General features: G+C 37.9%; 1 protein-coding gene across 5 annotated transcripts in view; it reads right to left on the bottom strand.

Moving 5' to 3' along the window:
• Positions 1–20,585, bottom strand: part of ATP9B (ATPase phospholipid transporting 9B (putative)) — a 242,290-nt gene that overhangs the window by 200,342 nt on the left and 21,363 nt on the right. For all 5 annotated transcript variants that reach the window (XM_055302881.1, XM_055302885.1, XM_055302883.1 and 2 more), the window contains exons 2-4: positions 19,441–19,614; positions 7,512–7,662; positions 4,611–4,724 (exon numbers count right to left, since the gene is read on the bottom strand). In XM_055302881.1, the coding sequence (XP_055158856.1) occupies positions 4,611–4,724; positions 7,512–7,662; positions 19,441–19,614 (439 nt within the window). The remainder of the gene's footprint in view (positions 1–4,610; positions 4,725–7,511; positions 7,663–19,440; positions 19,615–20,585) is intronic.

The following is a 20,585-nucleotide window of genomic DNA, read 5'->3' as shown; positions in this document are numbered from 1 at the left end:
CAGCCTGGCTACATAAAGCTGGTTATCAGAACAGTGCAGCTGACACCAACATTTCCTTCTTAACCACTGGAGTCTAGCACGTACGGGCTTCCAGCTTTCGAGCTGAGATCTACTTTGTCCTAACTGGATCAGAACAGACTGGTGGCCAATGGAAGATGTGGACAAGGGAACCACAGGAGTTCCTGGACCTTCCTAGGACCTCAGCATCAACCAGGTCCAAGACAGAAGCTACGGTAATGCCGCCTAAAAAAAACCCAAAGTGAACACAAGAGGGTGGCAGAACTTCACAGTGAAACAACAGTATTTGTGCATCAGCCTGTCAGTCACAATGCCTGATGGGAACGTGGCACATGGCCAGTCCACGGGCTGTGACTAAACTCTGTACCACAAAGTGGAATTCTTTTTTCCTACTTTTCCAAATGGCCAAGGAGCCATGTAAGTGCCAAAACAATATGCATTTTTATAAAAAGAGAAAAAAATGCTACTGATATAATAATGTCAGTTTAACCTTGAGGAATTATTACATGCCAGAAACTTTTCTATGTATTTTATTTTTTCTATGTATTTTAGTGAGTTACCTATTAAATGCCACAAACACCTTATGAGGTGTGTACCCTAGCTCTAATTCACAGCCAGGAAAGCTCAGACACCAGAAGCACACATCCTTTTGCCAAGGTCGCACTCATGGGCAGCTTATGTTAAGAGTGCTTGTCTCTACACAGTATGAGGTTCGAGTCCAAGTAACTGATTTGTTTTCTCCTTTCCGTATCCATCCACACCACCAACGCAGAGACACTCAAAAAGAAAAGAGTGGACAGAAGAAGGACTGAAAATCAGAGTCCTCACAGACGGACTGGTCACCTACGTAGCCTAGCCTACCTGGCTGTCCATTTTGTATTAACAAAGGAACACAGCGTATGTGGAAGATGTAGTGTGAACAACCCAGACCTCCTTAATCTAAGAATCACTTGCATGGATAGATCTATTCTACTTGATTAATTCTGATAGAAGCACTGCAATCCTGATTACACTAGCTTTCCCTCAAAGAGTTGCTGTGAAACCTGAATGATGCAAAAGGTAATCTTCATTGTGACACAAGAATGTAATGAAATCACTTCTCAGTTTGCTCTTCTGTTCTATGGCAAAATATAACAGAAATTAGATCAGAGCTGAAGCTAGTAAATAATACTGCCCCAAGTACTTGATAAAGAAAGATTATTAAACTATCACTGTTTCCAGGAACTCCTTTTAGTTGGAGAACAGAAAGAATATGAAGCGCCTTATTTAAAATTCGCAGACATCAGATATAAGATTTTAAAACCACCGCTGTATGATGGTTTCATGCTTCACTGGCAGGTTTCCGGCAAGGAGGAATCGGGCAATGCTAACCAATTCATTTTTCTGAGCAACCTTACAGAACCTGAGAAGGCAGGCAGCGGAAAGGCAGTCAAAACATGAAGTGTATGTGTAAAGACCAGATGCCAGTACAGGCTCTTGACCAAGGACAGGGGCAAACACAGTGGTCAAGACAAAACAAGAACTCAGGAGCTGTGAGGGAATTCTGTTGAAGCATAGTCTCTTTATTAAAAAACAAAAACAATGGGGATCCCTGGGTGGCTCAGAGGTCTGGCCCCTGCCTTCGGCCCAAGGCATAATCCTGGAGTCCCGGGATTGAGTCTGCTTCTCCCTCTGCCTGTGTCTCTGCCTCTCTCTGTGTCTCTCATTAATAAATAAATAAAATCTTAAAAAAAAAAGTGTATTTTAGAAGTAGATTTAGTTTAAAGGTTCTTCAACTTGCCCTAGATGAATAAAAAAGATCTTATGTATATAGTAGCTGAATCTTCGGTTAAAAAAAAAAATTTTTTTTTTTAATTATTTGAGGTGAGTTTGGATCAAAGAATCAATATACCTCAGCCTGCTTCTTGGATTGAAAGGGGATCCTAATGTACACATCAACTTTTTAAGATTTTTGCTAAATCAGAGGTTAAAATGTATATAAACAGTGCATACACAGATACTAACAAATCTTCATTACTGATTATCTGATGAAGGCATCGATTGTGGCTGCTGCCAAACCAAAGAACAACAGAACACTGTTGAATAGAGCAAACCAATTCTGAGACCTAATGGTGTGATATGAGAGCAGGGCACATGAGAACCTGCCGAGGCATGTCACAAGGCAACGTTAAGTTACTCAAGTGGGAAAAATGTGCTTTTCACTTTTCTTTGGAGCCCCTGACACACACTGCAGCAGAGTAACGGCATCCCTTCCGTGGATATTGAAACAGATGCTTACTGAGGCTCTTCTGTAAATATAATAGTTAAATCTCACACATCAATAAAAGAAGGACAAAGTACTTCAAACACCTAAGACTGACAATCAAGTTAGAGGACATAACCCTCTCATGGAAGCAGAGAAAGGAGAGGCTACAAGGCATGCATGCTCTCACTCCAGCTCTGGCCAAAGAGTCAATTCTGTGCACAGTTAAAATTAAATTTATCAGGAACTTACCTAAAACTAGCATTTTCTTTGTTGAAAAGCTACTTAAATCACAGTTGATAAGAAAAGATGTAAAAACAAAACAGAAATGAATACATTTTACTTTAGATTTTAAGATGATCTTCTGTTCTGAGACTATCAGTGCTGAAGTAAACGTCAACCCAAGACCGGAGTGACACTGAGGCAGTTCAGTGCAAGCATAAGAGCCAGGGGGAGAGAAAGGGGCCAGAAATAAACACACTGAAATCCTAAGTACAGCTGTGTTTTTAGGATGAGCAAGTATTTTCTCTGTTCTCTAAAATTACTGTGATGCTACAATGCCTTTATTGGAAAATGGGAAAAATAAGCAGTGGTTTGTTAATGAGACTTCCTGGGTGCACACAGCCTATGGAGCTTCTAGCTCATGAGCACGAGGAAGAGTGTACAACCAGACTGATCATTACAGCAAAGTCTGTAACTGTGAAAAATGAGAAGAAACCTAAAAGTCTTCTTTCTTAGGAAAACAGACATATTCATTCAATGGAATCCTTCAGAGAAGTGAAAAGTATCGTCCTGGTATGATGTGTCATCCTGGATCCATTTAATAAACCAATGTTAAGCCAAAAAAGCATGATGCAAAAGGACACAAAGTAAAACTATCTTTACATAAGTTATTTAAAGCATGGAAACACTGCTGCATATTTATTCTCAGAATACAAACATAAGTAGTAAAATTAAGAGAGATACAACAATTGAATCTCAAAGGCAGAAGAGAAGTTGCCTGCAGGGGAAGAAAGGTAGTAGGAAAAAAGAAGTCCCCTCTGTCCTCTCTCCATAGCCACCTGGCTTGAGCACCAACTGTGAACACTGGGGTCTGAGCTTCGGTGTCCTTTGTGTGCTATGTGACATGTACACAGACCCACAGCTCCCTCACCTGCTCAGGAGGAAATGTGAGGACCCATGGGACTCCTTGCAATCACAGTCCCCATGTCCCTACGCCCCAGTGGCACCTGCACTGTGTACCCCGAGAGCTCATGACAATCCCACCACTCTACCATCTGCATGTCATTCAAACACCACCCCTCAGAGGGGCCTTCCTTGACCACCCTATTTGAGTAACTCCGATGTCTCCCAACCTTGCTAATTTAATGAGTGGAAACATACTCATTCATTGGTGGTCTGCTTTTGTTCTACAAATGCAGTTACTTTCACTGCTCAGACCCTTGCTACTCTAAAGTCTACATGGATGGGAGGAGAGGCTGGCTCAACCAACTCGGTCAGCATCATTTCTGTCCCCTCTGCTGGTCACCCCTGGTGCATCTGAGAATACCGGCTCTGTGAGGCAGCAGAGCTGCACAACCAGAAGAGAGAAACTCAAGAGCACGCTGCTCAGGTTTCCAGTTCTGAAGGGAGTGCTTAGGTGGGGAACATGAGCACGGCACTGCTCTTTCACTATGTTTTCTTGGCTGGATTATGCTGGTAATCTGCCCAAAAGGGAGCAAACAAAAGGAAGCAGTACATTTTTCTAGGTGACAGGAAGAAAGAAGGCACACATTTTGTCTGTATGAACTGAAAATTAATGAAAATTATTGGCAAACAGCATAAACCATCAAAATAGTATTATGTTTGAAATGGAAATATTTGATGCTACATATCATTTGCCTTTCAAAAAACTTTTATACACTGAGCTGTCAACCAGAAATTGTCTGGATTTCACTGAGATACTTCAGCCAAAAGGTAAGAACTGCCCATCTGTCAGGATGCCAAGAGGTCGCTGAGCAGACCACATCAGCATTCCTGACAGTGCCACAGGCACCGGGGGAAACCAGGCTGGAGAGACAGAAATGGTATCATAGGACATGTACACAATGCCCCAGAGAAACCACCAACAAAGGCACCAGTGGCCTTTGTAGCCAAGACTTGCAGGCAGTGTGCTGCCCTGACACTCCTGCAGGGCTGCAAAGTATTTAAGTGACAGAGGTCTGTAAAATTTTTTAACCAAAGTTCAATAACACATAACAACATCATGTTTCTTAAAATCTCATCAGTTATCTTTCAAACATCCCCACTCTTAAAACTATATTCTAAATAGTTAATAATTTATCTTAATTATAAAAATCTTTTCTTTTACCAGAGGAGCCCAGTAGGTGTAGAGATAGCCTATTTTCAATGCTGGTACAAACTGTGAGCAGGATACTACCAGAAAATAGAGATTCAGGAAAAACTTGAATTGTTCATATAAAACCTAAAAAGGAAAAGAAAAAATTAACACAATCTCTCCAAGGAAAACCTTTAATACTTCAATTAAATAATTAAATCAGCACAATATCTAACTACATTTCCATCTAAAGGAATATACCCTGAGTTACAGTAAATTTAGTAATTTTGACACTAGCTTTCCAATAACAAAATCACATATAAAGAAAGGTCAGGTTACCCCAAAATTATACTTAAATTGAAAAAAAGACAATTAGAACTTTCAACTATGTTGAAACTATCCTCTAAAAGCTTTGATTTTCTGGGCAGCCCCGGTGGCGCAGCAGTTTAGCGCCGCCTGCAGCCTGGGGTGTGATCCTGGAGACCCGGGATAGAGTCCCACATCAGGCTCCCTGCATGGAGCCTGCTTCTCCCTCTGCCTATGTCTCTGCCTCTCTCTGTGTCTCTCATGAATAAATAAAATATTTGAGGAAAAAAAAGTCATTATATGTATATGAAAGCAAATAAGATAACAAAGCCTTCCCAATATTAGTTAAGTCAATAAATATGTATTTATATACATACAACCGTGTATCTTGATAACTCAGAAAATCTTACAATGGAAAAGTCATGTTAACCTTATATTTTTGAAATGTAAAAAATAAAGTATGATAGCCATGTTTCTGAACACAAACATCTAGGTAGCTTTACAAAAATGAGTGAACAAGCAAAATGTACACAATATGACATCACAAAAACTGCCTTAATCTCCTCCATTTACTTCTCTCGAAGTATACGAAATGATAACATATAACAAGTACATGAATTGCTGACCAATTCAGGAAGACGGTGACCTATATACTCTTTATAGTCTCTTGGCAGTTGATCTGCAACAAAATTTTCAAGTACAAAATAAGTATCATTCACTGAAATTTTAGGAATGGAAATCCTGCAACTATGCTTGTTTTTTTTAATTCAAACAGAGTTACCTTTAAGGAAGACTACCCAAGATCCAATATATTAATAGTCTTCTATTTCCATATTCTCAAATTATTAAATTTAAATTGAAAATCAAAATGGAAAAAAAAATCAAAATGGAACAAAACCCATGTTTATAGATGAGAATAATTCAAATACCACTATAATTGCAATTAAACTTACAACCTTGCAACTTCCAAATCAGAATCTCCTTGGATGCCACTTTATATGCAACTTGGAAGGTATGGGAAATTTTAACTAGAACAGAGCAATGGGTTAATAAGTACCTATTGTTGACTAAGAGTCTGGAACCACAGTTTTTATATAATGAAGTTTTCTACATCATCATACAGTTGCCTGTGCAACTCAAAAATCAGCTACATTGGTAACACATTTATATTCATAATCATATTCAATTGCTGTCTAAAAATGTTTTGAGTCATTTCATAAATTAATCTCAGCAGGAGAGAAAGCTCTTTTTCCTCAGTCATTTCTTTAAAATCTCAGTTAGCATAAATTATATCTATTAGCAATTCAAAAATTGCCATTTGTGCTAAAAATGGCATAGACTTCCTACTGTGCAATTACCAAATGTTTCTAAAATACTACGTTTTAGATGAAAAGCCTAATTTAAGAGACAATCTAAGAAAAAAAATTCACACGGTAATAGTTGTAAGCCACATCAACAGGTATTTTCAGAACACAGCCCATCCTGGCAGGCTACAAGAACTTGCTCTGGTCAGAGTGAGGCAGCTGTGTGTGCTTTTAGCCACCATAATCAATACGATATTATCAATATGATATTGTCTACTGAATGACCTTTGTGACCTTTAGGAAAACGGACAATGCTTTACGGATCTGTGAGTACTTAAAATTTAAAGAAAACAGAAGCTTCATTCAATAAAGATGGGAATATTTATCTGTCTGAAAGACAGCTTACATTTTACTGTCCTGACAAGAGTAGTCTTTTAACGATGGAGTCAATAGTTTTGTGTGTCTTACTAAAGAGTAAATTAGATATCAAGCATTCGATGAATGGGGGAGGGTGGTGGAAGGCAATCAATGCCTGATATAAAATCAGCATGATTACTTAAATTAAAACATGAATAGTAAAACTTATTTCATATTACCAAAAGATTTTCTTGCAAAATAGCATTACGAGTAAATAACTAGGATGTGTCAAAATCTTTGATGCAGAAATAAAACCAGTTATCAGCTTCCTTTTGCCTTTAGAAATTGGTCTATAAAAGTAAGAAATGATGCACAAAAACCAAAAATTACTCAATTATTCTAAATATATGCAAACTCTGTTTTGTAACTTAAGCCAAGAATACACTAGTAAGGAAATATTTAAACTTAGCATATACTTAATTAAATATAACTAATGCTATAACAATATAACATGGCCTAGAATTTATAATATGAAGTAGAAAACATTATCTATAAATGCTTATAAATATTTTGTTACTGAGTCATGTTTGTATAAAAAAATTATTTTACTTTCATCATGAAGTTCCTTACAGGCTTTAAACTTAACATTCCATTTCACCTCCAACCAAAATTTATGACCTATTTTCTGATAATTTAACTTATTTCTACAATAATATAAACATGTCTATTTAGGACTGATATCAAACTATAGATTTTCTTACACTGAACTCTATGATGTACCCATTCAAAGTGTGCATGAATGATTTAAGAACTATTTGAAACATTAATGGTTCAAAAGCAAAAGGACACTGATTTGGGTATGATACAATTAACAGGGAAAAATATTTAAAAAACAACAACAGTGAAAAAAAAAGAAGCTAGTAACCCCTGATATGAAACCTATTCTTAGGAAATGTAATAATCTTACCCCAGGTATAAAGGTAAACACATTATATTTTTGGTTTTTTATAGAATTTCTGGGATGCTTTTCTTCACACTTTTCAGGATATCCAAGCCATACTGTGCGAGCTTTCAGTTCTCTCTTTCTTTGACAAATATTTACCAGCCAATCACAGCAACTGCATGAAATAAAAGATACATATTATGCATGATTCTTTTTAAGTTTTAAAATTAATTCTACATATTTAGAGCCAATACTAATTGCTCCTTTATTTACCAGACACTGATAGTATATCTAATGCTAACCTGTAGGGCTTGTCTTAAAATAGGTTGTGCTGATCTAAATTTGACATAAAACACTAAAAGAGACTTGTATCAGTGTGTAATGACCTCTAAAACCTCAGGGAAATGATTTTCCCTGTTTAGACCCTCTTACTAACAAAATAAAACTATTAACATTCTGAAGCAGTCAATGCTCTACTATGAGGAGAAAAGGATAACCATGTGGTTGGCAATTCTCAATATACCATTCAGAGATCCAATGATAAAGATTCTCAGACATCATCTCATCATTGTCTTTGAGGTAATCACTGTTTTCCTCTCTTAAAGATAATTTTAGTAACATTAATATAAAATTAAGAATTGTGGCTCAATTCAATATTTAGAAAGGATACTAATGTTTAATGGGATACTCTAATGCTAATAAAAGCTTAATTACATTTTCATGTAGTTATCTTCATCTATGCAATACATGTTTTAATTCTCAATCTATACTTGCTCTAAGAGTGTCAGGGTTCCACAAGCACAAATACTCCCACTTCCTGGATATCCAAACCCTTATTTTTGAATAGAGAAAATAAATTTTCCTTAAAACACTGAAGAAAATGATGAAAAGGTATCAAAATCATCTGAACTAAGCATAAAATAATCACGAATTTAAACTTGAGCATTAACAATTTGGTTTAACTCAAATTTCCAAACTGCATAGGAAGACCTAGAATGCTTTATTATAAAGGAAGCTGTTAAACTGCGTCTTCTAGATGTAGGGCAGGCTAGAACAGCAGGCCAGCAGCAGAAGGCAGAAGCTCTGAACTTCACTCTGTGATAAGAGCAAGCTGAAAAGTTTACATGAAATCCTGCATGACAATGACAGTCTTAGAAGGTGTGATTATAAAATGAGGTTGGCATATCAGGACTTGGATCTTAAAATTACTGTGGGTGCACTAGCCCTTTACTCCAATCACACTGACATTATTTTTCAAAAATTGCCTCACTTTATAGATCACCCATGGTGGCATCCTAGGCAAGGGAGTACAGATGTGTATATAAACTGAAATCTGTCTATTTCTGCTGAATGTAAAACCACATGAACACTACAGACAACAGCTAGAATAAAAACCTCAACATTAACACCACTGTGTGTTATACCTGAAACAAATAACCCATTAAGTTCCAAAGCCCTACACTCCATAAACTCTAAACTAAATACCAAGGGCTAAAAATACATATACTCAATAGTTTATTTTTTTCTCTACAGAACTGTAGAGGAAAAAACTCCAAGACTCCTAGACTTCCAAGATGCAACTAAATTATTTGCAACACTTTGCTACTAATAACTATCAACAAACAAAAGTGTTATTACTAATTATTTCCTTATGGAAACCCAGAAGCAAGTCATAAGCCATAATCAAATCACACGCTGTCTCACAAAATTAAATGAATACAAGGCTTAAAGTTTTACAAGCCTGGAGCTCCACCAGAACTGCTACGGGATGATGCAGACAGAAAACAGGACCAGAAAGGAGAGATGAGTGACTTAAATGTCAAGAGTAGAGGACATAAACACCAAAAATTAAAAAAGGAAAAAAATCTGTAACCCAAGAAGTATACATAAGCCCTACTGAGTTGCAGAGCTAAGCAGGAAAATAAAATTATGGGCAATTTTTGAATAAGATACACTGGTTAACACTGATACTGAGAGGGAGAACCTAGGAGAGGTCCTTGGGAAAAAAAGAACCAGGAGCCGCAGCTAACTAACACTTCCATTCAGGCAGAACATTTTCTAAACAAGTGATCACTCAGGGGACACTGCCCATTTATAGATAAGCCTCCTGACACTGTCAGGTCAAAGTGACACTAAACCCAATATGACACAAAGTATATTTTTTATTAAAACATCATAGGATTAGTTTTTCACAAATGCCTCTATTATCAAAGTAATACTCTAATATTCGAGTATCTTTATATACCAAGATCCTGTCTCATAAAGCTTTAACTAGTCATAATTATGTAATAGCTACCAAAATTTAGAGAGCCTTCTTCCAAAAACAACCAAATCTAGATACTTATGATATCTGACAGGTACCCATGGTTACCAAGAGCAGCACAGACTACCATCATCTTAAAAGATTAGCATCTCCCCATGTTTCTGCACTGCAAATGTGCTGCAGATTCCCTGAAAATGTAGAGACCATTAAGGACAGGAATAATCCCAGAATATGACATCCACCTCAACCCACCCATCCACCCCACAGTTCCTATGAAAATATCCTCAGTGGCTCCACTTCCTAAGGATAAAACGGCTTTTGGTAAGAAGTGAAATGTACGTCTCTTGAGAAAGATACCACCACTCAGAGAACTAGCATGTCGACATGCATCACAATAACTCACAGGAAGGACATTCAAAGTTTTGGAGGACAGATTATGGAAAATTTTTTTCAATGTGTCAGAGCTGGACTTTTTACCAAATAATAAAGATGAGAAAGTAGTTCCTAAGCTATGAAGAAATAAAAGCCTACTCAGTTGCTGAAATTAAGAATAATTTTAAAATAAGCCTCACTAGTCATGGAGTCTACAAACAGATATATACTGAAATATTTACAACTCAATATTAGTTGCAACCTACCCGAAATATTTACAACTCATTATTATTTACTACCTACCTTTATTACAATATTCACCAACATTTCCTCCTGTAATTAAACCAAGTAATCTTACGTATCTTCTACTCGTCAATCCAAAATCTAGTATTAGTGACATTGAATTTTATAATGCCTAACATTTAGGGAATAAAAAACAAGCAAATACTCAAAAATGAAAATTTATAAGAAATTAAGAAAATATAACCAATCTAAGTTGCTAGATGTACAATTTCATTGTGTAAGGTGCAGTTTTTAATTTAAGCAATAATTTTTCAGTAAGGCAAATATCACTGAACAAGAAGAACATGACAATATCTTGGATCATTTCTCATTCCCCATGGCAAAAAAAGACACACATTAGGCCGTACAGACTGATTAGAATCTGCCAATATGGTTGATAGCTTTTTCTACATTATCACCATTTATCGAGATAGACTTTATATATCTATTATACTTGATTGTTTTGTGTTTTTGCTAACATCTCCATTTGCAAATATATTCTTAACACTTTCCTTTAAAAAAAAGTAATATATTACAAATAAAATCCGAAATTTGGCTATGTTCCATTTGGTAAAAACAAAGTCCTGTAAAAGACCAAAAATAGGCTGGTCCGAAGGTAGTGAGTTATCTCAATTGAAAAAAAAAAAAAAAGACCAAAAATAATTAATTCAATGAGGGTGCCTGGCTAGCTCAGTTGGAAGAGTGTGTGACTCTTTGATCTCAGGGTTGTGACTTCAAACCCCAGGTTGGGTGTAGACATTACTTAAATATCTAAAACTTAAAAAATTAATTCAACAATGTATTCAAAACTATGAGGAGACTCGTAACAATAACATCCGTAATTCTTGGCAACTATTTGGGAGCAGAGATAAGTACCACTTCTGTAACACACGAGGTCCTTTCAGAGTCCACACCATTAACAAGAAACTGTCCATGTCATCACAGTCTGTGCCTGTCAGTACCCACTCTCCCTTGCTCCACACCCTCAGCAATCTCTGACAGCTCCTCTATTACTCGGTGAGTCTCCATGCACACAAGATACTCCTCAATTCCAATGAGATCCTTGCGTCAGGTTCCCCTTAGGATCCAGAGACCAGGCCGTTATCCACTTGAAGACACCACCAGGACTGGTCTAATTTGGAACACACCTCTTCACCCTAGCAGTTTTCCCAGTTCACAGAGCAAAGAGTAACGGCTTTAGTTTGTCAAATCAGACCTTGGTTCAGTTTCTGGCTTGTCGCTAAACCAATTTAAGAGGGACTCTCCTAGTTCTTGGCTGGAAGTAGTGGAGAATGATGTCCAGCTCCTGAAGAAGGTGCATACCATGGAGAAAGAGCACCCCAGTACCAATCGTGCTCCTCTGTGCACTGGGCACCAACAGGGAACACACCTGTGAACTGCACACCACAGCCATGAATTGGAACAGTGGCTCCACCCAGAATCCTCTGCTTCAGCTCTCTCCTCAGTTCACAACCCTGGCCACCCCCCCACCCCAGATCCCCCCAGCCACACTTCCACTGCCAAGTCTGTGAGACTTCAGGCGCTCTCACTGATAGACAGTCATAACATTATGCTGGAGTCAATACAAATGCATGACTATTGATTTTCCTTTGTTGGTTATTGATCTACCAAAGCATGACCAATTTTCCCATGTTTTCAGTCCTCATCTGAATCCCAGTCACCTTCTCACTCAAATAACCCCATGTTCGCAATTAAGGATAAGTTATCTTCACCACTACTTCACTCTTCCACACCTACCCTTCCCTCTGCCTAAAAGGATGGATAAAAGTTTTCCTTCTCAAAATCATCTTTCTCCTCAAGCTGCCCCTTTCCTTTATTTTTCAAAACCTAGGCCACTTGTCCCCTGACATTTTCAGAAACATCACCCTTCCACGTGGCTCCCATTATCACAATGACAGGACTCTAAAACCTACATCTCCAAATCCTGCTTCTGAACCTGACAGAATTGTTTATATTACACAACCCAAGTTGGATTTTAATTAAGAAAATTATCAACAGTTTTAGATGAGCAATCTATAACAACAAACAAACCCCACAGCTCACATCATACTTAATGGTGAAATACTAAAAGCTTTCTCCCTAACACTGAGAACAAGAAGCAAGAAGGTATACTCGCCACTGCTATTCAACATAATGTGTTCCAGACAGACCCATAAGGCAAAAAATGAAAATAAAAGGCATATAGGTTGTAAAAGGAAGAAATAAAACTGTCCCTGTTTGCAGATGACATGACTCTCCACGTAGAAAATTACATGGAATCTACAAGAGCACTCTTAGCATTACAGTAAGTTTAGCAAGGTTGTAGGATAAAAGACAAACCATACAAAATCCAACTCTAGTTCTATACACTAGCAATGAACAAAATGTGGAAACCAAATTTAAAATGCCAGTTACAAACAACAAGAAAAAAAAAGGAAAAAAAAAAGAAAGGAAATACTTAGGAATAAATCTAACATGTATGTACAAGACCTGTGTGCTGAAAACTACAAAATACTGAAGAAAAAGATCAAAGTTCTAAATAAACAGAGAGATGTAAATTGTGATCTAGAAGATTCAACACAGTAAACATGTCAATTCCCTCAAGTTAATATACAGGTTAAACATAAGTCCTATCAAAATCTCTGAAAGGATTTTACAGATTGGGCTAGATTATTCTAAAATATCTATGGAAAGGCCATGTAACTGGAATAGCTACGAGAATCTTGAAAAAAAGAATAAAATACAAGGAATCAACCTACACCATTTTAAGACTTAGATAAAGGAACAGTTCTCCAAACTGGGTAGCACCAACAGGGCAGACAAAAAGACAATAAAGATAACATAACAGAGTAGATAGCCCCCACTCAGGTACAGCCAACTGATCGGTGACACAGGTACAAAAGCAATTCGGCAAAAAAAGGATGGTCTTTTCAACAAATGGTGTGTAGCATTTGGATATATATAGGCAAAATATAAATCTCAACTGAAACTTCCCACCTTGGACAAAAATCACTCAAAAAGGATCTAAATGTAAAACTATAAAACTTATAGAAGAAAATCTTTGAGATACAGGACTGAGATACAGTGAAAAGTTCTCCGACGTGACACCAAAAATGCAATGCTCAATGGCAAAAACAGAGACCAACAAACAACTGTACTTCATCAAAATTAAAGTCTTTTGGGTCTGTGGAAAAATTCTTTCAGGGGATGAAAAAACAAGCTACAGAATGGAAGAAAATATTTACAAACTACCTACCTAACAGAAGACTCACAGATATAATATATAAAGAACTCTTAAAACTCACAAGAAAAAAAAAACAAAACAAAAAAAAAAACAAAAAGACAATGGAACAGACCTAAAGAAACACTTACTGAAGAAGACATGCCAATGACAGGAGAGTCAGCCTCACTAGTCCTTTAGAAAATGGAAATAAACTGAGGCCACAATGAGCCATCACTACACACATATTCCAACAGCTAAGATAAAAAAACAGTGACAACAAAGGTTGACAAGGAGATACTCAATCTCTCCTACACTGCTGGATGAAATGTGAAATTGTACAGCCACTCTGGGAAACAGTTCAGTACTTCAACAAAACTAAACATATACTTACTATGTAACCCAGCAACTGCCTCCTGCACATTTATCCCAAAGAAATGAAAACTTATGTCCACACACACACAAAAAACCCATACATGATAGTTCAGAGCAGCTTTTTTCATACATCCAAAACTTGAAACAATCTAAATGTCATACAATAGGTTAATGGTTAAACAAACATTCATCCATGTTTGGATGGATGCCAGTCAGCAATAAAAAGGAACAAACTACTGATACACACAACTATTTGGGTGGATCTCAAGGGCACTGTGTTGGCTAAAATAGGCCAATCTCCAAAAATCGGTAATTGAGTGTTTTACTTGACATTCTCAAAATTAAAATTATAGAAATAGAAAATGTAATTAGTAGTTGCCAGAGCCCAGGGCCTGGTGCAGGAGAGAGAAAATGACTACAGAAGCCAGGAGACATGTGCAGTGATGGGACAGTTCTAGTTCTACATCTTTACTGCTGTAGGGGTTACACAAACCTACACATGTTGTAAAATGCAGTCAACTATAGACAGTTTATATGAGTGTCAACTTCCTGGTTTGACACTATACCATAGTTATTTAAGATACAACCACTGGGGGGGTACTAGGTGAAGGGGTAAGTAGGACCCCTCTATGATAACTCTGCAATTTCCTGTGAAACTATAGTTATTTCAAAAGAAAAGGTTTTTGTTGTTGTTGTTTTTAAGATTTTAATTATTTGTTTGAGAGAGGGAGAAAGAGAAGACAAGTAGAGGGGAGGGGCAGACGGAGAAGCAGACTCCCTGCTGAGCAGGGAGCCTGAAATGGGGTGGAGGGGACACCACCTGATCCCAGGACCCCAAGACCATGACCTGAGCTGAAGGCAGATAGATGCTTAATCCACTGAGCCACCAGGCAACTCAGAAAAGCTGTTTTTCTTTTTGTAATGCAACAAAGTAAAAGAATGAAAATTATATACTATGCAAACAGTAATCAAAGAAAGCTGGTATCAAGAAAGAGAGGGACAAATCAAGAAACAGTCTTAATAATAGAGAAAACACTGATGGTCACCAGGGGATGTGGATAGGGGGATAGGTGAAACACATCAAGGGAATGAACAAGGATGATCACAGGGTGATGTGCAGAACTGATAAATCACTATAATATATACCTGAAGCTAATATAACACCATATGTTAACTAACTGGAATGAAAATAAAAAAATAAAAATAAAGAAAGTGGGTATCACTTCATTGAAGTTAGACACTATGAGCCTGCATAGAAGAAATATTACCAGAGAAAAAGATCAGTCCAAGAATAAGTTAGTACCCCTACACTTGCATTACCTAGTAACATACTCTAAAATACATAAAGCAAAACTGACAAATTAAAAGCAGTAGAGGGGATCCCTGGGTGGCTCAGTGGTTTAGCGCCTGCCTTCGGCCCAGGGTGTGATCCTGGAATCCCGGGATCGAGTCCCACGTCGGGCTCCCTGCATGGAGCCTGCTTCTCCCTCTGCCTGTGTCTCTGCTTCTCTCTATATATATCTCTCATGAATAAATAAAATCTTTAAAAAAATAAAAAATTAAAAAAATTAAAAGCAGTAGACACATCTTCAATGATATTGAGAAACTCAGAGAAGTTTCTCTGATAAGCAAACTTTGACTATGAATACAGAAAATTCAAACAAGACTATTAACAAATATAACTCACTAACATACAGAGCAACACAGTCAACAAAAAAGTACAAATTAGGGACACCTGGATAGCTCAGTGGTTGAGCATGTGCCTTCAGCTCAGGACGTGATCCCAGGTCCTGGGATCAAGTCCTGCATCGGGCTTCCTGCATGGAGCCTGCTTCTCCCTCTGCCTGTGTCTCTGCCTCTGTGTCTTTCAAGAATAAATAAATAAAATCTTTAGGGGAAAAAAAAGTACAAATTATTTTCAAATACACGAAGAAAATTGACTAACACTGCCCATATATAATGAATCATAAAGCAAGTCTCAACACATTACAAAGACTGAAAGAAAAAACTAGTAAGTATGTTCTCAGGCCAGAATGGAATTAAGATGACAGTTAATCATGTGGTTCGTGGATGGCTCAGTCAGTGAAGTGTCTGCCTGCAGGTCAGGTCAGGATCCCAGAGTTCTAGGAATGAGCCCAGCCCAGCATCTCCCTGCTCAGTGGGGAGCCTGCCTCTCCTCTCTGCCCCTGCCCCTCCTCCACTGCTCATGCTCTCTCTCTTGCTCTCTCCCTCTCTCCAATAACAAAATCTTTTTTTTTTTTGTAAAGGTAAGCCAATTACAGAGAGATAATTAGGAAAATTCCCAACTGTTTGGAACTTAAGCAGCATGGTTCTAAATTGAACATCAACTAAAGCAGAAATGACAATGTAAATCAGAACATATTTTGAACTAAATGATAATGAAAATACTGAATGTCAAAACTTACATGCATCTATTTTCTTAAAAGAAAAAGGTACAAAGCTGGTAATCTGAGACTTCATCTTAGGAAGAAGCACAAGAAGAACGGCAAGTAAAGAGGAAAACAAAAAAACGGCAAGTTAAAGCATGAGAAAAAATAAAGGGAAGACACACACACATCAGTAACACCAAGAAGCAGATACCCTAAGGACTCAGGAGTCACTCATACAGTGTCCCACAGAGAATGTTTAACCCTAACTTAACCATGAGGAGACCTCAGACAAACCAAAATTTGAAATGTTCCATAAAATACCTATTGTATAGTCCTCAAAAATGTCAGTGGAATGCAAGATAAAGACATGGCAAGTGGGGTTCCACATTAACAGAGCCAGCACAGGCAGGCCACCCACCACCACGCCAATGTGGGCAGGATCAGGGCAGAGACAGAGTAGGATGCTGACTTAAAGGAGAAGTAAAGTACCCTGTCAGAGTGAAATTTCCTAACCATGGCAACTGCCTGCTAGTCACGTAAGAAAATACCATATTCCAGGGCACCTGGGTGGCTCAGTGGTTGAGCATCTGCCTTTAGCTTAGGGCACAATCCTGGGGTCCTGGGATCGAGTCCCGCATCAGGCTCCCCGCAGAGAGCCTGCTTCTCCCTCTGCCTGTGTCTCTGCCTCTGTGTATCTCTCACAATAAAATCTTAAAAAAAAAAAAAAAAAAAAAAGGACCATCTTCCTAAGAAACAGGCCCCAAAGAACTAAGATTAAAGAGGAATGAACTTGTCAACAACCCTGTCTGAAAGGACTCTGAAAATAACAGTGAGATATAAAGAGAATGGCAAATAAATGTAGCAAAAGGTTAAATAAACATTAGTGGTCTTAGGCAAAGGGAACAGAGGAATTCTTGCAACTCTTCTGTAAGTTTGGATTTATTTCATGATAAAACTGGATTTATTTCAAGGTAAAAGTTTAAAATTTCAAAAGCAAAGACAACACTAGAAGATTGGCTCTTTGAAAAGAACCGATAACCTCCTATCAAGATTAATAGGAAAAAGGGAGAGACAAACTAACAATATCAGAAACAAAAAAATGTGACATCCCTCCAGAGCTTCATACATTTTACATTACAAAAATTTGTATTTGAAAATAGATAAATCCCTTGAAAAGCACAAAGCATCACAACTAACACACAAAAAAAACAAAATGTGCATAGCCCTGCAACCTGTAAAGAAATCCACTCTAAAATGAGTAAGTACCCACAAAGAATACTCCAGGAATATTGGCTATTTAACCTAGAAAATGTTTTTGAAAAAACCAGACCACTCATTAAAAATTAGTAACAAGTCAGCAACTTCTAAAACCTTGTTTAGCCATGAAATTCCTTCTTCACATAAAAAGCTTCCAATATACAAGAAAGATAAAAACAGACACCACCTGGAAGTTGAGAGGGGGCGATAAGCCTATAAACCCTGCTCAAGCTCACTTCCTGATTCTGCATGGCCAATCTCTTTGAGGGATTCCTCAGTCTCTGGGAGTCCAGACCCAACTGTTTATTTTATTTTTTTAAAGATTTTATTTATTCATAGAGGCACAAGAGAGAGGCAGAGACACAGGTAGAGGGAGAAGTAGGCTCCATACAGGAAGCCTGATGTGGGACTCAATCCCAGGTCTCCAGGATCACACCCCAGGGCTGCAGGAGGCGCTAAACCGCTGCGCCACTGGGGCTGCCTCAGACCCAACTGTTTAAAGACCATTACATGAGCTAAACCAGAAATCCAATCAGTTGTCAACTTCTTTTTGAAAACTTCTAAAGGGATAACGATGATAAATAAAATATCTTTCTACAATTATTAAATTCCTTTTATGGGCAAAAGGATATAAGTTCATGATTGTAAGAAAGGCACTGATCACAAATCTTGAACAGCAGAAAGACTATAAAAGCTGTGATTCAGGGGCACCTGGGTGGCTCAGTAGGTAAAGCACCTGCCTTTGGCTCAGGTCATGATCCTGGGTCCTGGGATGGAGCCTCGCATCAGGCTCCCTGCTCAGCCAGGAGTCTGCTTCTCCCTCTCCCTCTGTCCCTCCTCCCTGCTTCTGTTCTCTCTCAGTCTCTGTCGCTCAAATAAATAAATAAATAAATAAATAAATAAATAAATAAATAAATAAATAAAATCTTTTTAAGAAAAAAATCTGTAATTTATTCAACATACCCACTCAATTTATGGTGGCATCGGTTAGCTGAAATCTTGCGGGGGCCCATCCCCAGGGTTGCCGAAGTGTCCTAGACAGAGTGTGGTTCTTATATACCAGACTCTATAAAGTCGAGAGTGAGCAGATGTGATAGTTTATATCAACCACCAGTGAACTTGTTTAAAAAATGAGTTTTTTCCTAAAGATTTTATTTATTCATGAGAGACACAGAAAGAAAAAGAGAGAGAGAGAGAGCAAGAGAGAGGCACAGACACAGAGGAAGAAAGCAGGCTCCATGCAGCGAGCCTGACATGGGACTCGATCCCAGGCCTCCAGGATCACACTCTAGGCCAAAGGTGGCGCTAAAGTGCTGAGCCACCCGGGGCTGCCCTAAAATATGAACAGTTCTTATCTTTGTTTCTTTCTGGTTAAATTAACTGAAGACTCTTCTTCCAAGTGAAAGCATTCAAGTCGAACAATACACAAAGTTACGGTATTATTAAACTGCATTTTACAGGCATATCTGCCTTTTTGGATGAGAGTATGACTACAGATGGAAGAGAAGGGAGCACTGTTTACAAGTGCCAACACGGTGACCAGAATCCATTCTACCATGCAATCACTAATCTTCTTCATTTTCTAAATATTAAAATGTCTCATTAAAAAAGTGAACTTGGCTTTCCATCCCTTTCAGATTAGCACTATTTGGTTTTGTTTAACACTATTCAGGATGTCATTTCATTTAGAGTCTTCTTTAGTTCGATATAAAAATATGTTAGAAGTTGAGCTTATCAATACCTTAACTGTGTAACCTCAGAGCATAGGAGATTAAGCAGCAAGAGATAACAAACCTGGTACAGAGGAACTTCCATCCTCCACAGACAAACCACTCTAGTCCTCTTTTTCTCTGTGTGACCCTAGCTCGTGGTAACGTGTGGTAATCACTTTCATCATTCTCGAAGCCTTCTTCAGACATCATTAGTGGCATTTCATCCAAATGGGCAGACTCATCTTCCAGTTGGTACCTGGTCAGAGGTAAGAACAGAGTACTGAGGCAGGCCAAGCAGTCTTCTGTCACAAGTAAGAGTATTTATTATTTAAGACAAGAGCTGGTCCAATTCTACTAATCATACTTTGCTTTTTTCTCCAAACTAAGCTGTCTATAGAGAAGGCAAACCATTGTAAATAAGGGATGCTACTTTGCTTTACAAGAAATGTATTTAGCCAAGACAGGCAGGAAAGGAACTGGCTGCCCAAGGAAGCAGACTTGACTATGTGGGGAGCCCTCCACACAGCCACGGTCAGCTCAGTACCACCCATCCATGGTGCAGCAATATTAAAAAAAAAATCAATCTGAAATATTAGCAAAAAAATGTGTATTTCCAGATCATATCTAAATACTGTTACAGACTGATGTGATGTAAAATTTGCCCCACTTTACATTCATCAAAGTCGTGAAAATGACTTTTGAACTACATAGGTGTCTTATGTTAAAAGGTGGGAACATGATATGTTGTCAGATTTGATACATGCAGCAAGGATGCTATGTCCCCCTTACACTTACTCTGTCTCTGTTATTCCTTTTTTTTAAACTTTATATTCAATGAAATAATGTCCTCCACAACCAGCATCTTATTTAGAGTTCACTGATCCCCTTCTGATTCCAAAAACAGGGAGCCTACTATCAAGTGTCCATTTTATCTTTCCTAAATTGTGGACATATTTATCTTTTAAAAATAATAGCTTACCTTGAGAACCAAAAATTCATCAGAAAATATAATGGAAAGTCCACAAATACTATCTTATTTAATTTTACATCAAGCCTCCATGGTAGGTATTACCCTCAATTGTAAAAATAAGAGAGCAAACCTCTGTGTCCCTGAAAGATAGCAGTCACTGGAATTGAAATTTCTCCTCATACCCTCTGAAGTCCACAGACTTTAGAGAAGACAAATAAAACCAACCAAGCCCACAACTACAGCATAAATGAGTGCCA

Source organism: Nyctereutes procyonoides, unplaced genomic scaffold (assembly GCF_905146905.1).
Source record: "Nyctereutes procyonoides isolate TBG_1078 unplaced genomic scaffold, NYPRO_anot_genome, whole genome shotgun sequence".
NCBI classification, from domain to species: domain Eukaryota; kingdom Metazoa; phylum Chordata; class Mammalia; order Carnivora; family Canidae; genus Nyctereutes; species Nyctereutes procyonoides.
Note: the sequence above shows the minus strand (reverse complement) of the source record. Positions and strands in the feature narration are given on the sequence as shown.